Source organism: Neolamprologus brichardi, chromosome 10 (genome assembly GCF_056152115.1).
Source record: "Neolamprologus brichardi isolate AB-2024 chromosome 10, ASM5615211v1, whole genome shotgun sequence".
Classification (NCBI taxonomy): domain Eukaryota; kingdom Metazoa; phylum Chordata; class Actinopteri; order Cichliformes; family Cichlidae; genus Neolamprologus; species Neolamprologus brichardi.
This window is the reverse complement of record NC_142113.1, coordinates 12132697-12148464: the sequence shown is the minus strand read 5'-3', so window position 1 is coordinate 12148464 and position 15768 is coordinate 12132697. Positions and strand designations below refer to the sequence as shown.

The window sequence follows — 15768 nt, the reverse complement described above, 5'->3', positions numbered from 1 at the left end:
GTGGTTGTTGGTGCGGCTGTCGTGGTTGTTGGTGCGGCTGTTGTGGTTGTTGGAGCTGCAGTCGTAGTTGTTGGAGCGGATGTTTCGGTTGTTGGAGCTGTAGTTGTGGTTGATGGAGCTGCAGTCGTGGTTGTTGGAGCTGCAGTCGTGGTTGTTGGTGCGGCTGTCGTGGTTGTTGGTGCGGCTGTTGTGGTTGTTGGAGCTGCAGTCGTGGTTGTTGGAGCTGCAGTCGTGGTTGTTGGTGCGGATGTTTCGGTTGTTGGAGCTGTAGTTGTGGTTGATGGAGCTGCAGTCGTGGTTTTTGGAGCTGCAGTCGTGGTTGTTGGTGCGGCTGTCGTGGTTGTTGGAGCTTTAGTTGTGGTTGTTGGTTCGGCTGTTGTGGTTGTTGGAGCTGCAGTCGTGGTTGTTGGAGCTGCAGTCGTGGTTGTTGGTGCGGCTGTAGTGGTTGTTGGAGCTGCAGTCGTGGTTGTTGGTGCGGCTGTTGTGGTTGTTGGAGCTGCAGTCGTGGTTGTTGGTGCGGCTGTCGTGGTTTCTGGTGCGGCGGTTGTTGATGTTGGAGCTGCAGTCGTGGTTGTTGGAGCTGCCGTTTTTGTTGTTGGTAAAACTGTTGTGGTTGATGGAACTGCAGTCGTGGTTTTTGGAGCTGCAGTCGTGGTTGTTGGAGCTTTAGTCGTGGTTGTTGGTTCGGCTGTCGTGGTTGTTGGAGCTGCAGTCGTGGTTTCTGGTGCGGCGGTTTTTGATGTTGGAGCTGCAGTCGTGGTTGTTGGAGCTGCCGTTTTTGTTATTGGTGCGACTGTTGTGGTTGTTGGAGCTGCAGTCGTGGTTGTTGGAGCGGATGTTGCGGTTGTTGGAGCTGTAGTTGTGGTTGATGGAGCTGCAGTCGTGGTTGTTGGGGCTGCCGTCGTGGTTGTTGGTGCGGCTGCAGCGGTTGTTGGAGCTGCAGTCGTGGTTGTTGGTGCGGCTGTAGTGGTTGTTGGAGCTGCAGTCGTGGTTGTTGGTGCGGTTGTTGTGGTTGTTGGAGCTGCAGTCGTGGTTGTTGGTGCGGCTGTCGTGGTTTCTGGTGCGGCGGTTGTTGATGTTGGAGCTGCAGTCGTGGTTGTTGGAGCTGCCGTTTTTGTTGTTGGTAAAACTGTTGTGGTTGATGGAACTGCAGTCGTGGTTTTTGGAGCTGCAGTCGTGGTTGTTGGAGCTTTAGTCGTGGTTGTTGGTTCGGCTGTCGTGGTTGTTGGAGCTGCAGTCGTGGTTGTTGGAGCTGCAGTCGTGGTTGTTTGTGCGGCTGTCGTGGTTGTTGGAGCTTTAGTCGTGGTTGTTGGTGCGGCTGTTGTGGTTGTTGGAGCTGCAGTCGTGGTTGTTGGTGCGGCTGTCGTGGTTTCTTGTGCGGCGGTTGTTGATGTTGGAGCTGCAGTCGTGGTTGTTGGAGCTGCCGTTTTTGTTGTTGGTGCGACTGTTGTGGTTGTTGGAGCTGCAGTCGTGGTTGTTGGAGCGGATGTTGCGGTTGTTGGAGCTGTAGTTGTGGTTGATGGAGCTGCAGTCGTGGTTGTTGGAGCTGCAGTCCTGGTTGTTGGTGCGGCTGTCGTGGTTGTTGGTGCGGCTGTCGTGGTTGTTGGAGCTGCAGTCGTGGTTGTTGGTGCGGCTGTCGTGGTTGTTGGTGCGACTGTTGTGGTTGTTGGAGCTGCAGTCGTGGTTGTTGGAGCGGATGTTTCGGTTGTTGGAGCTGTAGTTGTGGTTGATGGAGCTGCAGTCGTGGTTGTTGGAGCTGCAGTCGTGGTTGTTGGTGCGGATGTTGCGGTTGTTTGAGCTGTAGTTGTGGTTGATGGAGCTGCAGTCGTGGTTTTTGGAGCTGCAGTCGTGGTTGTTGGTGCGGCTTTCGTGGTTGTTGGTGCGGCTGTTGTTGTTGTTGGAGCTGCAGTCGTGGTTGTTGGAGCGGATGTTTCGGTTGTTGGAGCTGTAGTTGTGGTTGATGGAGCTGCAGTCGTGGTTGTTGGAGCTGCAGTCGTGGTTGTTGGAGCTGCAGTCCTGGTTGTTGGTGCGGATGTTTCGGTTGTTGGAGCTGTAGTTGTGGTTGTTGGTGCGGCAGTCGTGGTTTTTGGAGCGGATGTTTCGGTTGTTTGAGCTGTAGTTTTGGTTGATGGAGCTGCAGTCGTTGTTGTTGGAGCTGCCGTCGTGGTTGTTGGTGCGGCTGTCGTGGTGTTTGGAGCTTTAGTCGTGGTTGTTGGTTCGGCTGTAGTGGTTGTTGGAGCTGCAGTCGTGGTTGTTGGTGCGGCTGTTGTGGTTGTTGGAGCTGCAGTCGTGGTTGTTGGTGCGGCTGTCGTGGTTTCTGGTGCGGCGGTTGTTGATGTTGGAGCTGCAGTCGTGGTTGTTGGAGCTGCCGTTTTTGTTGTTGGTCCTGGAGCTGCAGTCGTGGTTGTTGGTGCGGCTGTTGTTGGAGCTGCAGTCGTGGTTGTTGGTGCGGATGTTGCGGTTGTTTGAGCTGTAGTTGTGGTTGATGGAGCTGCAGTCGTGGTTTTTGGAGCTGCAGTCGTGGTTGTTGGTGCGGCTTTCGTGGTTGTTGGTGCGGCTGTTGTTGTTGTTGGAGCTGCAGTCGTGGTTGTTGGAGCGGATGTTTCGGTTGTTGGAGCTGTAGTTGTGGTTGATGGAGCTGCAGTCGTGGTTGTTGGAGCTGCAGTCGTGGTTTTTGGAGCTGCAGTCGTGGTTGTTGGTGCGGCTGTCGTGGTTGTTGGAGCTTTAGTTGTGGTTGTTGGTTCGGCTGTTGTGGTTGTTGGAGCTGCAGTCGTGGTTGTTGGAGCTGCAGTCGTGGTTGTTGGTGCGGCTGTAGTGGTTGTTGGAGCTGCAGTCGTGGTTGTTGGTGCGGCTGTTGTGGTTGTTGGAGCTGCAGTCGTGGTTGTTGGTGCGGCTGTCGTGGTTTCTGGTGCGGCGGTTGTTGATGTTGGAGCTGCAGTCGTGGTTGTTGGAGCTGCCGTTTTTGTTGTTGGTAAAACTGTTGTGGTTGATGGAACTGCAGTCGTGGTTTTTGGAGCTGCAGTCGTGGTTGTTGGAGCTTTAGTCGTGGTTGTTGGTTCGGCTGTCGTGGTTGTTGGAGCTGCAGTCGTGGTTTCTGGTGCGGCGGTTTTTGATGTTGGAGCTGCAGTCGTGGTTGTTGGAGCTGCCGTTTTTGTTATTGGTGCGACTGTTGTGGTTGTTGGAGCTGCAGTCGTGGTTGTTGGAGCGGATGTTGCGGTTGTTGGAGCTGTAGTTGTGGTTGATGGAGCTGCAGTCGTGGTTGTTGGGGCTGCCGTCGTGGTTGTTGGTGCGGCTGCAGCGGTTGTTGGAGCTGCAGTCGTGGTTGTTGGTGCGGCTGTAGTGGTTGTTGGAGCTGCAGTCGTGGTTGTTGGTGCGGTTGTTGTGGTTGTTGGAGCTGCAGTCGTGGTTGTTGGTGCGGCTGTCGTGGTTTCTGGTGCGGCGGTTGTTGATGTTGGAGCTGCAGTCGTGGTTGTTGGAGCTGCCGTTTTTGTTGTTGGTGCGACTGTTGTGGTTGTTGGAGCTGCAGTCGTGGTTGTTGGAGCGGATTTTGCGGTTGTTGGTGCGGCAGTCGTGGTTTTTGGAGCTGCAGTCGTGGTTGTTGGTGCGGCTGTCGTGGTTGTTGGTGCGGCTGTTGTGGTTGTTGGAGCTGCAGTCGTGGTTGTTGGAGCGGATGTTTCGGTTGTTGGAGCTGTAGTTGTGGTTGATGGAGCTGCAGTCGTGGTTGTTGTGGTTGTTGGAGCTGCAGCTGCAGTGGTTGATGGAGCTGCAGTCGTGGTTGTTGGTGCGGCTGTCGTGGTTGTTGGTGCGGCTGTTGTGGTTGTTGGAGCTGCAGTCGTGGTTGTTGGAGCGGATGTTTCGGTTGTTGGAGCTGTAGTTGTGGTTGATGGAGCTGCAGTCGTGGTTTTTGGAGCTGCAGTCGTGGTTGTTGGAGCTTTAGTCGTGGTTGTTGGTTCGGCTGTCGTGGTTGTTGGAGCTGCAGTCGTGGTTGTTGGAGCTGCAGTCGTGGTTGTTGGTGCGGCTGTTGTGGTTGTTGGAGCTGCAGTCGTGGTTTCTGGTGCGGCGGTTTTTGATGTTGGAGCTGCAGTCGTGGTTGTTGGAGCTGCCGTTTTTGTTATTGGTGCGACTGTTGTGGTTGTTGGAGCTGCAGTCGTGGTTGTTGGAGCGGATGTTGTGGTTTCTGGTGCGGCGGTTGTTGATGTTGGAGCTGCAGTCGTGGTTGTTGGAGCTGCAGTCGTGGTTGTTGGTTCGGCTGTCGTGGTTTCAGGTGCGGCGATTGTTGATGTTGGAGCTGCAGTCGTGGTTGTTGGAGCTGCCGTTTTTGTTGTTGGTGCGACTGTTGTGGTTGTTGGAGCTGCACTCGTGGTTGTTGGAGCGGATGTTGTGGTTGTTGGAGCTGTAGTTGTGGTTGATGGAGCTGCAGTCGTGGTTTTTGGAGCTGCAGTCGTGGTTGTTGGTGCGGCTGTCGTGGTTGTTGGTGCGGCTGTTGTGGTTGTTGGAGCTGCAGTCGTGGTTGTTGGAGCGGATGTTTCGGTTGTTGGAGCTGTAGTTGTGGTTGATGGAGCTGCAGTCGTGGTTTTTGGAGCTGCAGTCGTGGTTGTTGGTGCGGCTGTCGTGGTTGTTGGTGCGGCTGTTGTGGTTGTTGGAGCTGCAGTCGTAGTTGTTGGAGCGGATGTTTCGGTTGTTGGAGCTGTAGTTGTGGTTGATGGAGCTGCAGTCGTGGTTGTTGGAGCTGCAGTCGTGGTTGTTGGTGCGGCTGTCGTGGTTGTTGGTGCGGCTGTCGTGGTTGTTGGAGCTGCAGTCGTGGTTGTTGGAGCTGCAGTCGTGGTTGTTGGTGCGGATGTTTCGGTTGTTGGAGCTGTAGTTGTGGTTGATGGAGCTGCAGTCGTGGTTTTTGGAGCTGCAGTCGTGGTTGTTGGTGCGGCTGTCGTGGTTGTTGGAGCTTTAGTTGTGGTTGTTGGTTCGGCTGTTGTGGTTGTTGGAGCTGCAGTCGTGGTTGTTGGAGCTGCAGTCGTGGTTGTTGGTGCGGCTGTAGTGGTTGTTGGAGCTGCAGTCGTGGTTGTTGGTGCGGCTGTTGTGGTTGTTGGAGCTGCAGTCGTGGTTGTTGGTGCGGCTGTCGTGGTTTCTGGTGCGGCGGTTGTTGATGTTGGAGCTGCAGTCGTGGTTGTTGGAGCTGCCGTTTTTGTTGTTGGTAAAACTGTTGTGGTTGATGGAACTGCAGTCGTGGTTTTTGGAGCTGCAGTCGTGGTTGTTGGAGCTTTAGTCGTGGTTGTTGGTTCGGCTGTCGTGGTTGTTGGAGCTGCAGTCGTGGTTTCTGGTGCGGCGGTTTTTGATGTTGGAGCTGCAGTCGTGGTTGTTGGAGCTGCCGTTTTTGTTATTGGTGCGACTGTTGTGGTTGTTGGAGCTGCAGTCGTGGTTGTTGGAGCGGATGTTGCGGTTGTTGGAGCTGTAGTTGTGGTTGATGGAGCTCCAGTCGTGGTTGTTGGGGCTGCCGTCGTGGTTGTTGGTGCGGCTGCAGCGGTTGTTGGAGCTGCAGTCGTGGTTGTTGGTGCGGCTGTAGTGGTTGTTGGAGCTGCAGTCGTGGTTGTTGGTGCGGTTGTTGTGGTTGTTGGAGCTGCAGTCGTGGTTGTTGGTGCGGCTTTCGTGGTTTCTGGTGCGGCGGTTGTTGATGTTGGAGCTGCAGTCGTGGTTGTTGGAGCTGCCGTTTTTGTTGTTGGTGCGACTGTTGTGGTTGTTGGAGCTGCAGTCGTGGTTGTTGGAGCGGATTTTGCGGTTGTTGGTGCGGCAGTCGTGGTTTTTGGAGCTGCAGTCGTGGTTGTTGGTGCGGCTGTCGTGGTTGTTGGTGCGGCTGTTGTGGTTGTTGGAGCTGCAGTCGTGGTTGTTGGAGCGGATGTTTCGGTTGTTGGAGCTGTAGTTGTGGTTGATGGAGCTGCAGTCGTGGTTGTTGTGGTTGTTGGAGCTGCAGCTGCAGTGGTTGATGGAGCTGCAGTCGTGGTTGTTGGTGCGGCTGTCGTGGTTGTTGGTGCGGCTGTTGTGGTTGTTGGAGCTGCAGTCGTGGTTGTTGGAGCGGATGTTTCGGTTGTTGGAGCTGTAGTTGTGGTTGATGGAGCTGCAGTCGTGGTTTTTGGAGCTGCAGTCGTGGTTGTTGGAGCTTTAGTCGTGGTTGTTGGTTCGGCTGTCGTGGTTGTTGGAGCTGCAGTCGTGGTTGTTGGAGCTGCAGTCGTGGTTGTTGGTGCGGCTGTTGTGGTTGTTGGAGCTGCAGTCGTGGTTTCTGGTGCGGCGGTTTTTGATGTTGGAGCTGCAGTCGTGGTTGTTGGAGCTGCCGTTTTTGTTATTGGTGCGACTGTTGTGGTTGTTGGAGCTGCAGTCGTGGTTGTTGGAGCGGATGTTGTGGTTGTTGGAGCTGTAGTTGTGGTTGATGGAGCTGCAGTCGTGGTTGTTGGGGCTGCCGTCGTGGTTGTTGGTGCGGCTGCAGCGGTTGTTGGAGCTGCAGTCGTGGTTGTTGGTGCGGCTGTTGTGGATGTTGGAGCTGCAGTCGTGCTTGTTGGAGCTGCAGTCGTGGTTGTTGGTGCAGCTGTCGTGGTTGTTGGAGCTTTAGTCGTGGTTGTTGGTGCGCCTGTAGTGGTTGTTGGAGCTGCAGTCGTGGTTGTTGGTGCGGTTGTTGTGGTTGTTGGAGCTGCAGTCGTGGTTGTTGGTGCGGCTGTCGTGATTGTCGGTGCGGCTGTTGTGGTTGTTGGAGCTGCAGTCGTGGTTTCTGGTGCGGCGGTTTTTGATGTTGGAGCTGCAGTCGTGGTTGTTGGAGCTGCCGTTTTTGTTATTGGTGCGACTGTTGTGGTTGTTGGAGCTGCAGTCGTGGTTGTTGGAGCGGATGTTGCGGTTGTTGGAGCTGTAGTTGTGGTTGATGGAGCTCCAGTCGTGGTTGTTGGGGCTGCCGTCGTGGTTGTTGGTGCGGCTGCAGCGGTTGTTGGAGCTGCAGTCGTGGTTGTTGGTGCGGCTGTAGTGGTTGTTGGAGCTGCAGTCGTGGTTGTTGGTGCGGTTGTTGTGGTTGTTGGAGCTGCAGTCGTGGTTGTTGGTGCGGCTTTCGTGGTTTCTGGTGCGGCGGTTGTTGATGTTGGAGCTGCAGTCGTGGTTGTTGGAGCTGCCGTTTTTGTTGTTGGTGCGACTGTTGTGGTTGTTGGAGCTGCAGTCGTGGTTGTTGGAGCGGATTTTGCGGTTGTTGGTGCGGCAGTCGTGGTTTTTGGAGCTGCAGTCGTGGTTGTTGGTGCGGCTGTCGTGGTTGTTGGTGCGGCTGTTGTGGTTGTTGGAGCTGCAGTCGTGGTTGTTGGAGCGGATGTTTCGGTTGTTGGAGCTGTAGTTGTGGTTGATGGAGCTGCAGTCGTGGTTGTTGTGGTTGTTGGAGCTGCAGCTGCAGTGGTTGATGGAGCTGCAGTCGTGGTTGTTGGTGCGGCTGTCGTGGTTGTTGGTGCGGCTGTTGTGGTTGTTGGAGCTGCAGTCGTGGTTGTTGGAGCGGATGTTTCGGTTGTTGGAGCTGTAGTTGTGGTTGATGGAGCTGCAGTCGTGGTTTTTGGAGCTGCAGTCGTGGTTGTTGGAGCTTTAGTCGTGGTTGTTGGTTCGGCTGTCGTGGTTGTTGGAGCTGCAGTCGTGGTTGTTGGAGCTGCAGTCGTGGTTGTTGGTGCGGCTGTTGTGGTTGTTGGAGCTGCAGTCGTGGTTTCTGGTGCGGCGGTTTTTGATGTTGGAGCTGCAGTCGTGGTTGTTGGAGCTGCCGTTTTTGTTATTGGTGCGACTGTTGTGGTTGTTGGAGCTGCAGTCGTGGTTGTTGGAGCGGATGTTGTGGTTGTTGGAGCTGTAGTTGTGGTTGATGGAGCTGCAGTCGTGGTTGTTGGGGCTGCCGTCGTGGTTGTTGGTGCGGCTGCAGCGGTTGTTGGAGCTGCAGTCGTGGTTGTTGGTGCGGCTGTTGTGGATGTTGGAGCTGCAGTCGTGCTTGTTGGAGCTGCAGTCGTGGTTGTTGGTGCAGCTGTCGTGGTTGTTGGAGCTTTAGTCGTGGTTGTTGGTGCGGCTGTAGTGGTTGTTGGAGCTGCAGTCGTGGTTGTTGGTGCGGTTGTTGTGGTTGTTGGAGCTGCAGTCGTGGTTGTTGGTGCGGCTGTCGTGGTTTCTGGTGCGGCGGTTGTTGATGTTGGAGCTGCAGTCGTGGTTGTTGGAGCTGCCGTTTTTGTTGTTGGTGCGACTGTTGTGGTTGTTGGAGCTGCAGTCGTGGTTGTTGGAGCGGATGTTGCGGTTGTTGGTGCGGCAGTCGTGGTTTTTGGAGCTGCAGTCGTGGTTGTTGGTGCGGCTGTCGTGGTTGTTGGTGCGGCTGTTGTGGTGTTTGGAGCTGCAGTCGTGGTTGTTGGAGCGGATGTTTCGGTTGTTGGAGCTGTAGTTGTGGTTGATGGAGCTGCAGTCGTGGTTGTTGTGGTTGTTGGAGCTGCAGCTGCAGTGGTTGATGGAGCTGCAGTCGTGGTTGTTGGTGCGGCTGTTGTGGTTGTTGGTGCGGCTGTTGTGGTTGTTGGAGCTGCAGTCGTGGTTGTTGGAGCTGCCGTTTTTGTTGTTGGTGCGACTGTTGTTGTTGTTGGAGCTGCAGTCGTGGTTGTTGGTGCGGCTGTTGTGGTTGTTGGTGCGGCTGTTGTGGTTGTTGGAGCTGCAGTCGTGGTTGTTGGAGCGGATGTTTCGGTTGTTGGAGCTGTAGTTGTGGTTGATGGAGCTGCAGTCGTGGTTGTTGGAGCGGATGTTGTGGTTGTTGGAACTGCAGTCGTGGTTGTTGGAGCTGCCGTTTTTGTTGTTGGTGCGACTGTTGTGGTTGTTGGAGCTGCAGTCGTGGTTGTTGGTGCGGCTGTCGTGGTTTCTGGTGCGGCGGTTGTTGATGTTGGAGCTGCAGTCGTGGTTTTTGGAGCTGCCGTTTTTGTTGTTGGTGCGACTGTTGTGGTTGTTGGAGCTGCAGTCGTTATTGTTGGAGCGGATGTTGCGGTGTTTGGAGCTGTAGTTGTGGTTGATGGAGCTGCAGTCGTGGTTGTTGGAGCTGCAGTCCTGGTTGTTGGTGCGGCTGTCGTGGTTGTTGGTGCGGCTGTCGTGGTTGTTGGAGCTGCAGTCGTGGTTGTTGGTGCGGCTGTCGTGGTTGTTGGTGCGGCTGTTGTGGTTGTTGGAGCTGCAGTCGTGGTTGTTGGAGCGGATGTTTCGGTTGTTGGAGCTGTAGTTGTGGTTGATGGAGCTGCAGTCGTGGTTGTTGGAGCGGATGTTGCGGTTGTTGGAGCTGTAGTTGTGGTTGATGGAGCTGCAGTCGTGGTTGTTGGAGCTGCAGTCGTGGTTGTTGGTGCGGATGTTTCGGTTGTTGGAGCTGTAGTTGTGGTTGATGGAGCTGCAGTCGTGGTTGTTGGTGCGGCTGTCGTGGTTGTTGGTGCGGCTGTTGTGGTTGTTGGAGCTGCAGTCGTGGTTGTTGGAGCTGCAGTCGTGGTTGTTGGTGCGGATGTTTCGGTTGTTGGAGCTGTAGTTGTGGTTGACTGAGCTGCAGTCGTGGTTTTTGGAGCTGCAGTCGTGGTTGTTGGTGCGGCTTTCGTGGTTGTTGGAGCTGCAGCTGCAGTGGTTGATGGAGCTGCAGTTGTGGTTGATGGAGCTGCAGTCGTGGTTGTTGGTGCGGCTGTTGTGGTTGTTGGTGCGGCTGTTGTGGTTGTTGGAGCTGCAGTCGTGGTTGTTGGAGCTGCAATCGTGGTTGTTGGTGTGGCTGTCGTGGTTGTTGGTGCGGCTGTTGTGGTTGTTGGAGCTGCAGTCGTGGTTGTTGGTGCGGCTGTCGTGGTTGTTGGAGCTGCAGTCGTGGTTGTTGGTGCGGCTGTTGTGGTTGTTGGAGCTGTAGTTGTGGTTGATGGAGCTGCAGTCGTGGTTGTTGGAGCTGCAGTCGTGGTTGTTGGTGCGGCTGTTGTGGATGTTGGAGCTGCAGTTGTGGTTGTTGGAGCTGCAGTCGTGGTTGTTGGTGCGGCTGTCGTGGTTGTTGGAGCTTTAGTCGTGGTTGTTGGTTCGGCTGTCGTGGTTGTTGGAGCTGCAGTCGTGGTTGTTGGAGCTGCAGTCGTGGTTGTTGGTGCGGCTGTAGTGGTTGTTGGAGCTGCAGTCGTGGTTGTTGGTGCGGCTGTTGTGGTTGTTGGAGCTGCAGTCGTGGTTGTTGGTGCGGCTGTCATGGTTTCTGGTGCGGCGGTTGTTGATGTTGGAGCTGCAGTCGTGGTTGTTGGAGCTGCCGTTTTTGTTGTTGGTGCGACTGTTGTGGTTGTTGGAGCTGCAGTCGTGGTTGTTGGAGCGGATGTTGCAGTTGTTGGAGCTGTAGTTGTGGTTGATGGAGCTGCAGTCGTGGTTGTTGGAGCTGCAGTCCTGGTTGTTGGTGCGGCTGTCGTGGTTGTTGGTGCGGTTGTCGTGGTTGTTGGTGCGGCTGTTGTGGTTGTTGGAGCTGCAGTCGTGGTTGTTGGAGCGGATTTTTCGGTTGTTGGAGCTGTAGTTGTGGTTGATGGAGCTGCAGTCGTGGTTGTTGGAGCGGATGTTGCGGTTGTTGGAGCTGTAGTTGTGGTTGATGGAGCTGCAGTCGTGGTTGTTGGAGCTGCAGTCCTGGTTGTTGGTGCGGCTGTCGTGGTTGTTGGTGCGGCAGTCGTGGTTTTTGGAGCTGCAGTCGTGGTTGTTGGTGCGGCTGTCGTGGTTGTTGGTGCGGCTGTTGTGGTTGTTGGAGCTGCAGTCGTGGTTGTTGGAGCGGATGTTTCGGTTGTTGGAGCTGTAGTTGTGGTTGATGGAGCTGCAGTCGTGGTTTCTGGTGCGGCGGTTGATGATGTTGGAGCTGCAGTCGTGGTTGTTGGAGCTGCCGTTTTTGTTGTTGGTGCGACTGTTGTGGTTGTTGGAGCTGCAGTCGTGGTTGTTGGAGCGGATGTTTCGGTTGTTGGAGCTGTAGTTGTGGTTGATGGAGCTGCAGTCGTGGTTGTTGGAGCTGCAGTCGTGGTTGTTGGTGCGGCTGTCGTGGTTGTTGGTGCGACTGTTGTGGTTGGAGCTGCAGTCGTGGTTGTTGGAGCTGCAGTCGTGGTTGTTGGTGCGGATGTTGTGGTTGTTGGAGCTGCAGTCGTGGTTTCTGGTGCGGCGGTTGATGATGTTGGAGCTGCAGTCGTGGTTGTTGGAGATGCCGTTTTTGTTGTTGGTGCGACTGTTGTGGTTGTTGGAGCTGCAGTCGTGGTTGTTGGTGCGGATGTTTCGGTTGTTGGAGCTGTAGTTGTGGTTGATGGAGCTGCAGTCGTGGTTTTTGGAGCTGCAGTCGTTGTTGTTGGTGCGGCTGTCGTGGTTGTTGGTGCGGCTGTTGTGGTTGTTGGTGCGGATGTTTCGGTTGTTGGAGCTGTAGTTGTGGTTGATGGAGCTGCAGTCGTGGTTTTTGGAGCTGCAGTCGTGCTTATTGGAGCTGCAGTCGTGGTTGTTGGAGCTGCAGTCGTGGTTGTTGGTGCGGCTGTCGTGGTTGTTGGTGCGGCTGTTGTGGTTGTTGGAGCTGCAGTCGTGGTTGTTGGAGCTGCAGTCGTGGTTGTTGGTGCGGATGTTTCGGTTGTTGGAGCTGTAGTTCTGGTTGATGGAGCTGCAGTCGTGGTTTTTGGAGCTGCAGTCGTGGTTGTTGGTGCGGCTGTCGTGGTTGTTGGTGCGGCTGTTGTGGTTGTTGGAGCTGCAGTCGTGGTTGTTGGAGCGGATGTTTCGGTTTTTGGAGCTGTAGTTGTGGTTGATGGATCTGCAGTCGTGGTTGTTGGAGCTGCAGTCGTGGTTGTTGGTGCGGCTGTTGTGGTTGTTGGAGCTGCAGTCGTGGTTTCTGGTGCGGCGGTTGATGATGTTGGAGCTGCAGTCGTGGTTGTTGGAGCTGCCGTTTTTGTTGTTGGTGCGACTGTTGTGGTTGTTGGAGCTGCAGTCGTGGTTGTTGGAGCGGATGTTTCGGTTGTTGGAGCTGTAGTTGTGGTTGATGGAGCTGCAGTCGTGGTTGTTGGAGCTGCAGTCGTGGTTGTTGGTGCGGCTGTCGTGGTTGTTGGTGCGGCTGTTGTGGTTGTTGGAGCTGCAGTCGTGGTTGTTGGAGCTGCAGTCGTAGTTGTTGGTGCGGATGTTTCGGTTGTTGGAGCTGTAGTTGTGGTTGATGGAGCTGCAGTCGTGGTTTTTGGAGCTGCAGTCGTTGTTGTTGGTGCGGCTGTCGTGGTTGTTGGTGCGGCTGTTGTGGTTGTTGGAGCTGCAGTCGTGGTTTCTGGTGCGGCGGTTGATGATGTTGGAGCTGCAGTCGTGGTTGTTGGAGCTGCCGTTTTTGTTGTTGGTGCGACTGTTGTGGTTGTTGGAGCTGCAGTCGTGGTTGTTGGAGCGGATGTTTCGGTTGTTGGAGCTGTAGTTGTGGTTGATGGAGCTGCAGTCGTGGTTGTTGGAGCTGCAGTCGTGGTTGTTGGTGCGGCTGTTGCGGTTGTTGGAGCTGTAGTTGTGGTTGATGGAGCTGCAGTCGTGGTTGTTGGAGCTGCAGTCGTGGTTGTTGGTGCGGATGTTTCGGTTGTTGGAGCTGTAGTTGTGGTTGATGGAGCTGCAGTCGTGGTTGTTGGTGCGGCTGTCGTGGTTGTTGGTGCGGCTGTTGTGGTTGTTGGAGCTGCAGTCGTGGTTGTTGGTGCGGCTGTCGTGGTTGGTGGTGCGGCTGTCGTGGTTGTTGGAGCTGCAGTCGTGGTTGTTGGAGCTGCAGTCGTGGTTGTTGCTGCGGCTGTTGTGGTTGTTGGAGCTGCAGTCGTGGTTGTTGGAGCTGCCGTTTTTGTTGTTGGTGCGACTGTTGTGGTTGTTGGTGCGGCTGTTGTGGTTGTTGGAGCGGTTGTTGCGGTTGTTGGAGCTGTAGTTGTGGTTGTTGGAGCTGCAGTCGTGGTTGTTGGAGCTGCCGTTTTTGTTGTTGGTGCGACTGTTGTGGTTGTTGGTGCGGCTGTTGTGGTTGTTGGAGTTGTTGTTGCGGTTGTTGGAGCTGTAGTTGTGGTTGATGGAGCTGCAGTCGTGGTTGTTGGACCTGCCGTCGTGGTTGTTGGTGCGGCTGTAGTGGTTGTTGGAGCTGCAGTCGTGGTTGTTGGTGCGGCTGTCGTGCTTATTGGAGCGGCTGTCGTGGTTGTTGGTGCGGCTGTCGTGGTTGTTGGAGCTGCAGTCGTGGTTGTTGGTGCGGCTGTTGTGGATGTTGGAGCTGCAGTCGTGGTTGTTGGAGGGGATGTTTCGGTTGTTGGAGCTGTAGTTGTGGTTGATGGAGCTGCAGTCATGGTTGTTGGAGCTGCAGTCGTGGTTGTTGGTGCGGCTGTTGTGGTTGTTGGAACTGCAGTCGTGGTTGTTGGAGCTGCCGTTTTTGTTGTTGGTGCGACTGTTGTGGTTGTTGGAGCTGCAGTCGTGGTTGTTGGAGCGGATGTTGCGGTTGTTTGAGCTGTAGTCGTGGTTGATGGAGCTGCAGTCGTGGTTGTTGGAGCTGCAGTCGTGGTTGTTGGAGCTGCAGTCGTGGTTGTTGGAGCTGCAGTCGTGGTTGTTGGTGCGGCTGTTGTGGTTGTTGGAGCTGCAGTCGTGGTTTCTGGTGCGGCGGTTGTTGATGTTGGAGCTGCAGTCGTGGTCTTTGGAGCTGCCGTTTTTGTTGTTGGTGCGACTGTTGTGGTTGTTGGATCTGCAGTCGTGGTTGTTGGAGCTGCAGTCGTGGTTGTTGGTGCGGCTGTTGTGGTTGTTGGAGCTGCAGTCGTGGTTTCTGGTGCGGCGGTTGATGATGTTGGAGCTGCAGTCGTGGTTGTTGGAGCTGCCGTTTTTGTTGTTGGTGCGACTGTTGTGGTTGTTGGAGCTGCAGTCGTGGTTGTTGGAGCGGATGTTTCGGTTGTTGGAGCTGTAGTTGTGGTTGATGGAGCTGCAGTCGTGGTTGTTGGAGCTGCAGTCGTGGTTGTTGGTGCGGCTGTCGTGGTTGTTGGTGCGGCTGTTGTGGTTGTTGGAGCTGCAGTCGTGGTTGTTGGAGCTGCAGTCGTAGTTGTTGGTGCGGATGTTTCGGTTGTTGGAGCTGTAGTTGTGGTTGATGGAGCTGCAGTCGTGGTTTTTGGAGCTGCAGTCGTTGTTGTTGGTGCGGCTGTCGTGGTTGTTGGTGCGGCTGTTGTGGTTGTTGGAGCTGCAGTCGTGGTTGTTGGAGCGGATGTTTCGGTTGTTGGAGCTGTAGTTGTGGTTGATGGAGCTGCAGTCGTGGTTGTTGGAGCTGCAGTCGTGGTTGTTGGTGCGGATGTTTCGGTTGTTGGAGCTGTAGTTGTGGTTGATGGAGCTGCAGTCGTGGTTTTTGGAGCTGCAGTCGTGGTTGTTGGTGCGGCTGTCGTGGTTGTTGGTGCGGCTGTTGTGGTTGTTGGAGCTGCAGTCGTGGTTGTTGGAGCTGCAGTCGTGGTTGTTGGTGCGGATGTTTCGGTTGTTGGAGCTGTAGTTGTGGTTGATGGAGCCGCAGTCGTGGTTTTTGGAGCTGCAGTCGTGGTTGTTGGTGCGGCTGTCGTGGTTGTTGGTGCGGCTGTTGTGGTTGTTGGAGCTGCAGTCGTGGTTGTTGGTGCGGATGTTTCGGTTGTTGGAGCTGTAGTTGTGGTTGATGGAGCTGCAGTCGTGGTTGTTGGAGCTTCAGTCGTGGTTGTTGGTGCGGCTGTTGTGGTTGTTGGAGCTGCAGTCGTGGTTGTTGGTGCGGCTGTCGTGGTTGGTTGTGCGGCTGTCGTGGTTGTTGGAGCTGCAGTCGTGGTTGTTGGAGCTGCAGTCGTGGTTTTTGGTGCGGCTGTTGTGGTTGTTGGAGCTGCAGTCGTGGTTGTTGGAGCTGCCGTTTTTGTTGTTGGTGCGACTGTTGTGGTTGTTGGTGCGGCTGTTGTGGTTGTTGGAGCGGTTGTTGCGGTTGTTGGAGCTGTAGTTGTGGTTGTTGGAGCTGCAGTCGTGGTTGTTGGAGCTGCCGTTTTTGTTGTTGGTGCGACTGTTGTGGTTGTTGGTGCGGCTGTTGTGGTTGTTGGAGTTGTTGTTGCGGTTGTTGGAGCTGTAGTTGTGGTTGATGGAGCTGCAGTCGTGGTTGTTGGACCTGCCGTCGTGGTTGTTGGTGCGGCTGTAGTGGTTGTTGGAGCTGCAGTCGTGGTTGTTGGTGCGGCTGTCGTGCTTATTGGAGCGGCTGTCGTGGTTGTTGGTGCGGCTGTCGTGGTTGTTGGAGCTGCAGTCGTGGTTGTTGGTGCGGCTGTTGTGGATGTTGGAGCTGCAGTCGTGGTTGTTGGAGGGGATGTTTCGGTTGTTGGAGCTGTAGTTGTGGTTGATGGAGCTGCAGTCATGGTTGTTGGAGCTGCAGTCGTGGTTGTTGGTGCGGCTGTTGTGGTCGTTGGAACTGCAGTCGTGGTTGTTGGAGCTGCCGTTTTTGTTGTTGGTGCGACTGTTGTGGTTGTTGGAGCTGCAGTCGTGGTTGTTGGAGTGGATGTTGCGGTTGTTTGAGCTGTAGTCGTGGTTGATGGAGCTGCAGTCGTGGTTGTTGGAGCTGCAGTCGTGGTTGTTGGAGCTGCAGTCGTGGTTGTTGGAGCTGCAGTCGTGGTTGTTGGTGCGGCTGTTGTGGTTGTTGGAGCTGCAGTCGTGGTTTCTGGTGCGGCGGTTGTTGATGTTGGAGCTGCAGTCGTGGTCTTTGGAGCTGCCGTTTTTGTTGTTGGTGCGACTGTTGTGGTTGTTGGAGCTGCAGTCGTGGTTGTTGGAGCGGATGTCGCGGTTGTTGGAGCTGTAGTTGTGGTTGATGGA

At 55.0% G+C, this 15768-nt stretch overlaps 1 protein-coding gene across 1 annotated transcript in view; it reads right to left on the bottom strand.

The window, feature by feature from the left end:
• LOC148100858 (uncharacterized) overlaps positions 1–15768 on the bottom strand; it is a 77194-nt gene that overhangs the window by 36394 nt on the left and 25032 nt on the right. The window contains exons 4-5 of the mRNA XM_087846961.1: positions 12357–13619; positions 9529–10163 (exon numbers count right to left, since the gene is read on the bottom strand). Coding sequence (XP_087703087.1) covers positions 9529–10163; positions 12357–13619 — 1898 coding nt within the window. The remainder of the gene's footprint in view (positions 1–9528; positions 10164–12356; positions 13620–15768) is intronic.